General features: G+C 36.0%; 1 protein-coding gene across 1 annotated transcript in view; it reads right to left on the bottom strand.

Annotated features, from left to right (window-relative positions):
- LOC121380876 (reversion-inducing cysteine-rich protein with Kazal motifs-like) overlaps nucleotides 1-12,612 on the bottom strand; it is a 127,783-nt gene that overhangs the window by 44,074 nt on the left and 71,097 nt on the right. Inside the window, exons 12-15 of the mRNA XM_041509882.1 lie at nucleotides 9,506-9,602; nucleotides 9,081-9,217; nucleotides 7,553-7,693; nucleotides 4,743-4,943 (exon numbers count right to left, since the gene is read on the bottom strand). Of these exons, the coding sequence (XP_041365816.1) occupies nucleotides 4,743-4,943; nucleotides 7,553-7,693; nucleotides 9,081-9,217; nucleotides 9,506-9,602 (576 nt within the window). The remainder of the gene's footprint in view (nucleotides 1-4,742; nucleotides 4,944-7,552; nucleotides 7,694-9,080; nucleotides 9,218-9,505; nucleotides 9,603-12,612) is intronic.

Consider the following 12,612-nt stretch of genomic DNA (forward strand, 5'->3'; position numbering starts at 1 on the left):
ATGTATTTTCAAGCTTGGCCCCACAACTATATGCTGACTTGGAAATAAATCAACTGCATCTGTTCTCAGAACTAACATCAAAGATAATGTCATTATTCTATCAGACTTCGCTGGTGGAGTACAGATGCATATCCATATCCACGCATGGGCAGACCATCAGTCTCATCCTCGATACAAAGTCCGAAATGACCGAAACAAGGGTAGGCCTCCTAGAGGTGGATGGGAGGTTACCTTTGTTGTGCTACAATTAAGCAAGTATGAATAATAATGAAAATTAGAAACAAATTTTCTAATAGTCTTATGCAACTTATTGTGCTGGCACAACAAATACACTATAATGGACGTGATTTGACACCATTACAGCATGTCATTCAACATTAATGGGAGGTGTCCAGGCCAAGGAGTGGATGCCACATTGAGGAGTGTTCCAGTGGGTGTGTCAGAGACTTTAGACACTACGCGTAGACCTGTTCGTGACCCGATTCAATCACCAGCTTCGGGTTCCAGATCCAGACATCATGGATCTTGATGCACTGGCCATCAGTTGGCAAGGTCTGGATGCGTATGGGTTCCCTCCACCAGTACTACTTCCCTGGGTGCTTCAGCAATTCCAACAGTTCCACTGTCGCCCATTACTGTTGGCTTTGATGTGGCCGAATTGTGTCTTGTATCCCGATTTATTTACTATGTCTTGCAGATCCAGATCCACTACTGCTACCTGACTGTGGCAGACTGTTTCTTTATCCCAAGTTGAGACAACACCATCCTAATTCACACTTGTTCCAGCTACATGCATGGATTTTATCTCTGAGGAAGTGAAGAAGACAGTGGGGGCGGGGGTCTTCCAAATCCATGGAGGTGATTTTGAAAGCTCATTGTACCTCTACAGTGGCTATTTGTAATGTCCGATAGCTGTGCTTTCACAGATGGTGTCTTACAAAGGTGTGTTGCAAAGCTGGCAGAGTTCCTACTCATCTATGGAATTCCTTGAAGCTGAAGGGATCGACAGCAGGCTACACTTCAGTCATTGCTACCGTCTGGGATTCCACAACTAGGTCACAGTTGGCTTGGTACTGGAGATCCATGTGATTCAAAGGCTTCAAACATGAAGACCGGATTCAATGGCTTTGTCCTCCAATATGGGACCTGGCTCTTGTTCTGAGGGCCTTGTCCAGATCACTTTCTGAGCAGTTGTTTCTCTAGGGCTTTGCGATGGTGGTGATAGTTTCAGATCTACATGTGTTAACAATTGACATGGTTCAATTGTGGCGTGATGAAACTTAAGATTGTCTGGGACTGTTACTGCACTATGATGCATGAAACGGCTTCCAGACCAGCCACCACAGACGTATTCGGTACAAGCTCTCTCGTCCATCGATGTCCTTGTGTCTGGTTCAAGCCCTTAAGTGTTACCGTGAGATTATGAGGCCTTTTCCAAACACCATTGGAAAAGACTTTCTCTCATGCAACCAGAGCTATTTAAGAGACATAACAAAGAACTCAGTGTCCCAAGATTCTGCGTTCTTATGAAGATAAAGGTGTTTGCAAAACTGGTTAATAAACTACAGGCAGCGGCTCCTTCCACATAGATATGTGACTCCGGTGATGCCTCCAACACCACAGAAGGCTCTTGTGGCCGATGGCTGTTGTGAAGAAGAAAGCAACCACTCAACCAGACATGTCACAGCCTCCTCCAGTACAACAAAAAAACATGTCTTAGGACAAGCTGAGAAATAAACAATTTCCTTCTGGCAAACTACGTCAGTGCTATGCTCAGCTTGTCAAGACTAACCTCGAAGACGTTTGTCTCCTCTTAAATGCGCCCAAGCACGGGGTGTTCCAAACGCTACCAGTCAATGCATCTGAGAAGGACTTCGCAATCCACTATGTCCACCTTGATAAGGCAGCCTGCACAACCATTCACCGGATTTTGAAGAATATCTCCTGGAGTGGAAAGATTATCCTGCCATCGCCAGGCTAGTAGCAGAGTCCAACCTCCGGCACAAGGCCATCCCATTGGCTGTTGGGATGTTTGGGTGAGACCAGACTACTATCCTTGTTTGAAGTCAGGTGAATAGAGAAATAAAGCTGCCATACTCTAGTCCTTGCCTTTTGAAAAACAAAGGCGAGTGAAAAATCACACACCTGAAAACGCTTAGGCAAGTGAAAAATCGCACTCGTCAAAATGCTAAGGCAAGTGAAAATCAAGCATTTATTAATTTAGTAATTGGTACATGTAAATGTAGAGACATATGTTGCAAAAATTAACCAATAAACCAATAATATTTTCTTCTAATTTTATGTTGTTTGGTTCATTAGTGTAGTCTGGCTTCTTTTCCCTTTCAGGAATGGAGTTATAGTTTATTAAAAAATTTCAGGAGTAGTACTATAGAAATATAATTATGACATGTATACACTGATGAAGACCATTTGATTTTTTAATTACAATATGTTCTATTCAGACAATTTGATGCACACAATTATATATATACCTTTTCAGTGTTAGATGGTTTGATGAACGTGCAGCTAAACATATATAGGAATCAACTTGTCTTGAATTTGATTATTATGTACAACGAACATGATTAGGATAGTTGGGATGGGAAAAAACCACTGGTTCCGAGGAGGTGGTTCATGAACTATGACCCAAGCATATCAGGTGTGTACTACTGACTCATATTATTAAAACATTTAAAAAAAAATAATAACTCGTGAAATGTAGGCCTACAATTACTTCAATTGATAGTGTTAGTTGTGACAATGACATTCACGTGGCATTCTTAATTCAACAATTACGCAACCACCGCTACAAGTTACAAACAGCTCTGACAGCATTACGTCATTGATCTAGAACAAAATACACAAACTCTGAAAAAATCTGTCATTGCATAGGATTTTATTCCAAATGTGGGATGCCATAATAAAGATAATAAAAAAACCCCATAATTTTAGACACCATCATCAATGCATAATACGTTGTCAAGTAGACCAGCGTGTGCGTGCATAATTCCAAGAGTAAAATTAATTTGACCCCGATAGCTCTGATTGGTCAATATGCCACAGACTACTGCACATTAAATTATGTTCCAGTCACATGGTCTGTGACTTTCTAACAAACGAAACAAAAATTAAATAGTCGGAAATGATCATTGATTACTGTTACTATAGTGTGTACATATATAGATATCTAAATAACATATGCACATTTATTAACCTCTGGCTGAAATACAAATATTTAAATGAAGTTTCATTTGATTTTTTTTAAAGATAAAAAAGAAAAATAATAAACGTACAAAAATACCTAGGCTTATTCTAACATATCTATTATCATTTCTTTTCCTTCTTTTTATTATTCCGTCTAATTATTTTTTTAAAGAAAGTATAAAATTACACGATTGCCATTTTCAGGACCTTACATAAGCTTTGTTATCTACTACCTTACAAAAGTGGACTGTTTCTAATTAATAATAAATTAAATAGGCAAAGAATTTTGATCGGATTGGTACGTCTTCGAAGATGTCTGTTAAACCTGTGTTTTCCGATTTGTATAGCAAAGTAAGTACCAGTCATATATTAAAATCTTCTGGTATTACTAAACGGATCTTTCTATCAGCTACATAAGGTAAATAGTGGCAATCAAATTATTTTACGTGTGCTGTTTGTTAAGTGTAACGTGCGTTATTTTTCACACTCGCCAGATTGAAATTATGTGCGCTTTACGAGTGCGATCACACCTGCGCACCTTAAAAAGCAAGGTCTGATACTCCCAATTAATATATTTCCTGTTCTATTATTATTTCTGGTGAGTGCTGTGTGAAAAAAGTGGGAAATATGAATTTGGGAATACACTGTATACAGTGTACAGTGTGTCAACTTGTGTGATGTTGGGCGAGATATCTTGCCTGCAGTATCCAAAACAGACCTTCGTATTTCACAGAAATAATTATTTCCAGTATAGTGTTGTTAAAATCACGGAACCAAAATTTTGTTTCCTATGATCATTATATGAGTATGACTATTCAATGAAAATAATATAGATATAATTATTTTTAAAAACAATCGATTCCCATGCTCACAAGGCATGGAACCGAAAAAGCGTTTCCCATGAAATTTGAAATCCTATGGCCTAAAAAAGGTTAATTATGTCAATGGTGGGTTATCATCGGCTTGGCATTATTTCAATGTTTAGTTTACACATAAAACATAATTAAAATCTTATCTGTCATATATCATTATACAACAATTTCTTTTTTTCTTCTTTTTTCCCCCCACATTTTCAAATTGACTCCACTTAAATGAACTACTAGCATTGTTAGTTATTGAATCTATAATTTACTACACCACTAGGCCAGATTTATTTAGGAGATAACCATATGGTGTTTTTTAGATTTGCGGGTGTTGTCTATTTGATCCCGCAAATATCATTTTTGACCTGAGGTTAATAATGAAACATTTGCGGGTATCAAATAGACAATAACACCCGCAAATTTAAAAATGCCATATGGTTATGTCCATTGTAAACTGAATCATTTTTCTATGGAACTAACTGTAGACCTTTGAACTGTCAACTTAGCCTTTTCCAACTGCTAATAACGTCATTTTCTAATGACGTCATTAGCTTTCTGGGTGTTATTTTCATTTGATCTTGGAAAAAGAATGTAATTAACCAATCACAATACAGAAGGCACTCGCCATCAGTTTACAATGAACTATAAAGAACACTGAAGATGTAGCTACTGTACCTTTCCTGTGTCCAGTGCCAATGTTGCAATGGCGCCGCTCCACGCAGGGAAGTGGTGTGCAGTTTTCAATCTTACTCTGGTGACTACAGTGACAGCTCTTGTAACATTCACGCTTCTTATGCAGCATGTTCTGGGAATCTGGTATTCGGACAATAGCACCATGCGGAACTAAAAATGTTGACACTTGGCCAAGATGACATGCTGTGGAATAAAAAGAATATAACAAAATAACACAAAGATATGTAGTACCATAGACTGGGGTGAAGTTGGCTCTCCTTGTGTGGAGTTACTATTAAAATATTATTCTGCTTTTGTATCTCTGAAGTAATGAATTTATACTACAACAATTTTCTTCAAATTTAAGTTCATTGTTTCAACTTTGTCAATTTCAACAGAATTCAATTATTGCACATACATGTAAAAGATCTTTAAATTGAACATCAAAGTAAATATTTACCAAAATACGTTTTCAAGGTATATAAATATATACAGATCACTACGTTGGTTGGCCCATTGCACTTTTTTCATTCTAGCCAGTGTTCCAAAACTGGTTAAATAAAACATTTCTTTCTTGTTTAAGGTAAAAGTAAAGTTTGTTTTATTTAACGATGCCTCTAGAGCACATTGATTTTTTATCTTATCATCGGCTATTAGACGTCAAACATATGGTCATTCTGCCACTGTTTTTAGAGGAAACCCGCTGTCACCACATAGGCTACTCTTTTACGACAGGCAGCAAGGGATCTTTTATTTGCACTTCCCACAGGCAGGATAGCACAAACCATGGCCTTTGTTAAACCAGTTATGGATCACTGGTCGGTGCAAGTGGTTTACACCTACCCATTGAGCCTTGCAGAGCACTCACTCAGGACTTGGAGTCAGTATCTGGATTAAAAATCCCATGCCTCGACTGGGATCCGAACCCAGTACCTACCAGCCTGTAGACCGATGGCCTAACCACGACGCCACCGAGGCCGGTCCTTCTTGTTTAAGGTGTATACTACCATAGACATAGACAACAATAGTAACATATGTGGCTAAAACTCCTACATGGAGCATATTAATTGACATAAACACCACAAATATAAATACTACCACCCCTCACCCTTAAAGTGAATCAGAAAAAATTGGGGGTCAAGCTGCCCATTTCAGAGATAATGGGCAGTGTCTACAACTATCCTATTTCCACACAAAAATTTTGTATTTGTTTTTTACAGGTACCCCATACATGTTTCAAGCACAAGGCTACTGGATACAGTGGTACTATATGGAATATAATTGCATACATTTTTTTGCCCAGATGAAACTAATTTTGTTTGGCACATACTATTTTAATATAAAAATAAATTGCTTTTACAATACCATATTTAAGAGCAGTTGTGTATGTTAAATACCATGTAAAAAGAAATTATTCAAATCTTTATTGAAACCAACTTTTTCTCATTTCTAATTTTGATTCAAACTCCATTCAAAGCCATGTTCAGTGATTATTGTTACGGTCAAGGTCATTGTGAACTTGCATGGTCCTGTGATGGCTAATTAATTAGTCAGTATAGTTTAATTAAATTAAATGACAAAATCATAATATTTTTTTATTATGCACTGAATATGTGCTATATAGGGTGCATACTACCAAATCAAACCCTATAGATGACAATAGTAATGTATGTGACTAAACCTCCTACCTGCAGCATATCAATTGACATAAAAACCATGAATATAAATACTACCACCCCTCATCCTTAAAGAGAATCAGAAAAAAATGGGAGTCAAGCTGCTCATTTCAGAGAAAATGGGTAGCATCTATGACTACCCTAGTTCTGCACAAAATTTTAGTACTTTTTTTAACAGGTACCCCATGCATGTTTTAAACACAAGGCTATTTGACACAGTAGTACTAGATGAAATAAAATTACAACCATTTTTTACCCAAATGATTAATAAAGGACAATAGTAACATTATTTCAACATTTGGTGACAGGCACATTGTCATTTATGACAGTCTCAAATTGATTGACATAGGTCATTTTAACAGGCATTACCAATTTTTTTTTTCCAGGCCTGTAATTGTGACTGATAAAGTAAACCACCTTTGATATATTTTAATTTTACAATAAACATTTGCAAAACAAAATACAGCTAGCTAGGTTAATTCTTCCCCCCCCCCCCCCCCCCCCCCCCCTTTTGTATTTTTTTAAATCCAAGGGAAGAGGAAGTTCTTTTCTTTGGGTGAAGTTGTTTCTTGTCTATGTTTAGGGACTTAGGGCAATAGGTACAACCTAAACAAATATTTTAGCTACAACAATCATAAAGCATGCATAATAAATACATCACTATCACACATAATGCAATGACTATTGATAACAATACATCCAAAAGAAAACTGGTTCCTACATATGCACCTGCACTTGAACTTAATCCTATGGGACATTGAAAATGCAACAGCACTACAAATGTCCCCGCCTGCTACCGACCCTGGTCGGGCTGCTGGTGTTCTCTTGCACTTACCAGCGCGGGCAGTCCAGTTCCTTCTGCCACCCACCCCAACCCCTTTCCTTCTCCCACCCACCCCAACCCCTTTCCTTCTCCCACCCACCCCAACCCCTTTCCTTCTCCCACCCACCCCAACCCCTTTCCTTTCGTGGATGAAGAAGCTGGAGTAAGTAAACACGTGCACCAATGACAGATGTGCGCTCTGATCAACATTAAACAATTCAAAGTCAAAACACATTCAAAGAAAGGTCCACTCAAAATAATAGTCACTGGTAACGAAACCATTTTTTTCACCAAACATAACATGATAATATTACCTGCTTTACAAATGTATGGCAGACACTTGTGTTTGTGTTTACACCTATGGCGCCGGATCTGGCACAGTTTGTCTAGCTCACAAGGGTTTGGGTGACAGGGATTCGTAACCTCAGATATGTGGTCCTCACTGGAACTCTTTGCTGTAAGAAGAAACAAACTGATCATACCAGAAGAGTAAGGTATGAAGAAAAGGGATCTCTCAAGCAGCTCCAAAAGTATTTATTATTTTTGTCATTTAAAATTAAAAGATTATACCCTTCAATTATGTATGCCCATAAACCACACAACCAAATAGTTTTATGTTTCAGAAGCAATTTTTTAAATCATGTTCACATTTTATTTAAACCTAGCAATATATTTTTTGGCAAACCATTGTGTATGCTCAGTGACAATGCATGGACATGTTAAAGATTTATACATTTATACATACACGTTCTACAATTCAAGACACTAATTAGTATCCAGTGTTGAGTTTTTGTAGCAAATTTGTCAAACAGTGGTTTGAATGCAGCAAAACAATGGGTCTACCGAGAGTGGATAAATTGTATGAACTATTGTATCAAGCAAATCCTCTACCAGTGATCTATGTACATAGCAGACCTCTCAAGTCTCACAGTTTGCTATATGACTCACGGTTTTCCGCAAAATCTCACGGTCTCATGATAAGCCATCAAAATCTCACGGTTTTTAAAAGTCTCACGGTTTTTTCTCAAAAATTTCACGGTTTTTCTCTTGCGATAAAATCCATTGTAGTTAAAACAATTTGTGTTCTTGCTCAGTGGAGTTCTCGGCCAATCCAGCCAGAAATAACAAACAAAGTGAGAGAACTGGACACAACAATCCATATTCAGAAGATCAATGCCAGATAAGGTTATCACTACCAGTCTCTCACATTTTCGTTGAGAGTTTGCACGCACTACGCAGAAGTGAAAATTCCCTGACGTCACCTGTCAAATATTGTTTCTACACAACAAAATGACCACTTTATTTTGCTTAGCACTTGGTTATGTATGAATATAGTCAATCTCCAAGTTTTTACTTAAATCTCCAAGTTTTTGGGCTTCAGTGTCCAGGTTTCCAGTGCCTTGAGGTTGAGAGGTCTGACATGGGTTATAACAGTGAATTTGTGAAAGTGATGCCTGGGAATGTTCAACTTAATCCATTTCACGGTACAATCAATCAGTGTATCAAATGATTTTCCACAATCAAAGAAAAATGGAATGAATTGCAGAATTTGGTAAATAAAATAGAATTCTGCATTTTTTGAGAATTCTAAAGATTTTAATTAATTTTGTGCTTACTATAATTAGGAAAACTTTTTATCTGATTGAATCTCCATTATAAACATTTAGTATTTTGATATGTATTATTCAACATACCATACTCATCTCACCTTAACAACTTGACACTAATCAGAATATTTAGAAAAATTGTTTTAAAAAAGGAATGAATTTCCCAAAATCTGAAAGAGAAATTCATTCCCTCTAAGTGAGCTATCAAATGCAGCTAAGAAGCAGTAAAACTTACTGAGGTACTTGAAGGCCGCTATGCAGGCTCCAGGTTCTGATCGTTTTGGAAGCGGATTGCAAAGTTTGGGTACAGTCTGGTCACCAGAGAGTCGCGAGTTGTCAACACATTTGTTTAAGATGTAAATACAGTCTTCTCTGTAAGAAAACAATATCAATAGGCATTTTTTAAAAAGCTAAATATTTACCTAACATAAACATACAACAATTACATGTAAGTAAGGATTTACAAGACAACATAACTTTCAAATCATCTGTTTTCATAGTTTTACTGTATTAAATTTTCACAATAGACGTAGTAGAAATTTAAAGCATTACAATTTTTTTCTTCTAAATTTTGTAAATGAATTGGTGTAATCCGTATCATATTGCAAAAAAGACCTATTATAATTGTCTTCAAAGCCATAATCAATTTGGTATACTTACTGACATATGGAAAGGGGACTAGGTTTTCTATGGCAGGGTTTTATTTGCAGAGCACAAGCGACTGCCTTCCAAGTATCTGGCTCACATTTACGTATATCTGTATAATAGACAATTGTTTATTATAATTAAATATTGGAATGATTGTTATTCATTCATGTTAGTTATAATCAAGCAAGAATATTCCGTCCAACTAACATTAAGATTAATATGTAACATCGGCTGTGTTAAACTAAACTTTGCTTGGTTTATTGACACCACTAGAGCACATTGATTGACTGAGTGAGTGTGGTCTTCAGAGGAAACCTCAACGTTTTTCCATTAACAAATATCTGCACTTTCCCACAGACAGAACAGCACATACCATAACATAATTAAATAAATAATAATACAAAACTAATCAATAAAACAAAAAAACCAAAAAAAAAAAACCTCTTCTATCCCAAAATTTGAGGTCACAAAATGTCTAAACATTATAATTAATACATTTACGGTATTATGTTTACAGGTCAGTGCTAATATAAATATATACTTTATTTTTGGTTTTTAAAAATTATCTAATGATAAAAAAATTCTGTAAATTTCTGTGAGTAACTAAATGTCGAACACATTATTTATTGATTTATTTATTAGTTAATTGATCTCTTTGTAGACTTGCCTTGACATGTGATAACTGTCCGGGACTTCAAAAGAATTTGTAATATGTGTCAACTACATCACTAATTTTACAACTATTTCTCAACTTTTGCATCAGTCTCACTGCACACATGCATTGCAGACAAAAGGTGTAATTGTTTTGTTCAAAGGTATGCATACAATTACACCTTTCGTCTGCAATAATAAACCAGTGCATTTCACTGTCAAAATGTTTGTAAAATAAAAGTGTTATAAATCAGAAAATGATGATTGTAATATAATTTACAGTATATGAAGAATATAAATATATTTGGGATTTAACATCATCAAAGTACTTTTTAAGGGAGACTATTTTAAGAATGACTACACTTTCGAGTGTTTTAGTGCAAATGAAATGTCTGTTACTGTTACAAATGTGTGCTATAAATAATAATATAAGTACATTTGTTGTGAAACTTGTTGAGAAGTTGTAATGTATAGAATGAATTTGCATGAGGATTGATGCTTTCTAGTAAAGATAAACGTACAAGACATATCATAAAACGTGTTCAGAAAAGAAACCGTATTATTTTAATTTGTAAAACAAAAATCATCAGTAGTATGGATTACTACTTCTATTCTGAGGGCAACATGATTATAACTAAACATGTCTACAACAGTGTAGGTAATGTATTGAACAAATTTCAATTTACTTAGATGTTGAAGGTCCCACCACCTGTTAAATATTAAATAATATCTTATATAAATATAATATCTTTCAAAGCCAATTTATATTTCAACTAACTCTGGACAAATTAAAATTGTACACATAAACATAACAATGCTAAAAACAAACTGTAAAATATCATAAATGACAACGTTAGTACGTTTTAGGGTATTTAAAACAACTCCCGAAAGGTTCGTTATGAACTCCTTGTTTAAACGCCCAGCTTTGCCAGATCTCTCTGTATCGAGTTATATTGAAGACCACACTAACATATATTAGAGAAACATTTCATCCATGATTCTGTGGGTTTATTAAAAAAGTTCAAATTAGTGTTATTATAAATAGATGACTGCAACAATATTAAAGTTACCAATATCTCCTTTAAAATATTTCTATGATCCAGTCTCTTTAACAAACTGCTAAAATGGCAATTCAAAAAGACCATCTACATATTTGACCATATAATGATCATTAAAACATGAAAGTTAGTTTGTTTTCTTTAACAGCATCAGTATAGAGCACACTGATTTATTAATCATCGGCTGTTGGATGTCAAACATTTGGTAATTATGACACGTAGTCATCAGAGGAAACCCACAACATTTTTCCTAATGCAGCAAGGGATCTTTTATATGCACTTTCCCACAGACAGGAAAGCACATACCATGGCCTTCGACAAGTTGTGGTGCACTGGTTGGAACGAGAAAAAACACAATAAGTTGAATGGATCCACTGAGATAATTCGATCCTGCAACACAAGCACCTCAAGCAAGCACTCAACTGACTGAGCTAAATCCTGCACCTATTAAAACATGAAATAATGTATCAACAATTTCCAATCATAACTGAAACAAACATCTTCCCATTTTAGCAGTGTGTTTTTAGTTGTTCTCCTTTTGGTTGGAATATAATCTGTTCTTCTCGCCTTGCTTGGAGGTTATGTCGAGGCATAATGCAAAAGCATATTGGACATTACCTTTAACAGGTATAGTCATCAGAGGTAAGTTTATCTATTCCTCTCTGCCAGTGTTTGATGGTATTCACAGCATACTGGACATTACCTTTAACAGGTATAGTCATCTGAGGTAAGTTTATCATTTCTCTCTGCCAGTGTTTGATGGTATTCAGAGCATACTGGACATTACCTTTAACAGGTATAGTCATCTGAGGTAAGTTTATTATTCCTCTCTGCCAGTGTTTGATGGTATTCAGAGCATATTGGACATTACCTTTAACAGGTATAGTCATCTGAGGTAAGTTTATTATTCCTCTCTGCCAGTGTTTGATGGTATTCACAGCATACTGGACATTACCTTTAACAGGTATAGTCATCTGAGGTAAGTTTATTATTCCTCTCTGCCAGTGTTTAATGGTATTCAGAGCATATTGGACATTACCTTTAACAGGTATAGTCATCTGAGGTAAGTTTATTATTCCTCTCTGCCAGTGTTTGATGGTATTCACAGCATACTGGACATTACCTTTAAGAGGTATAGTCATCTGAGTTAAGTTTATTATTCCTCTCTGCCAGTGTTTGATGGTATTCACAGCATACTGGACATTACCTTTAACAGGTATAGTCATCTGAGTTAAGTTTATTATTCCTCTCTGCCAGTGTTTGTTGGTATTCAGAGTATACTGGACATTACCTTTAACGGGTATAGTCATCTGAGTTAAGTTTATTATTCCTCTCTGCCAGTGTTTGATGGTATTCAGAGCATATTGGACATTACCTTTAACGGGTATATTCATCTGAGGTAAGTTTATT

This window comes from Gigantopelta aegis, chromosome 9 (genome assembly GCF_016097555.1).
Source record: "Gigantopelta aegis isolate Gae_Host chromosome 9, Gae_host_genome, whole genome shotgun sequence".
NCBI classification, from domain to species: domain Eukaryota; kingdom Metazoa; phylum Mollusca; class Gastropoda; order Neomphalida; family Peltospiridae; genus Gigantopelta; species Gigantopelta aegis.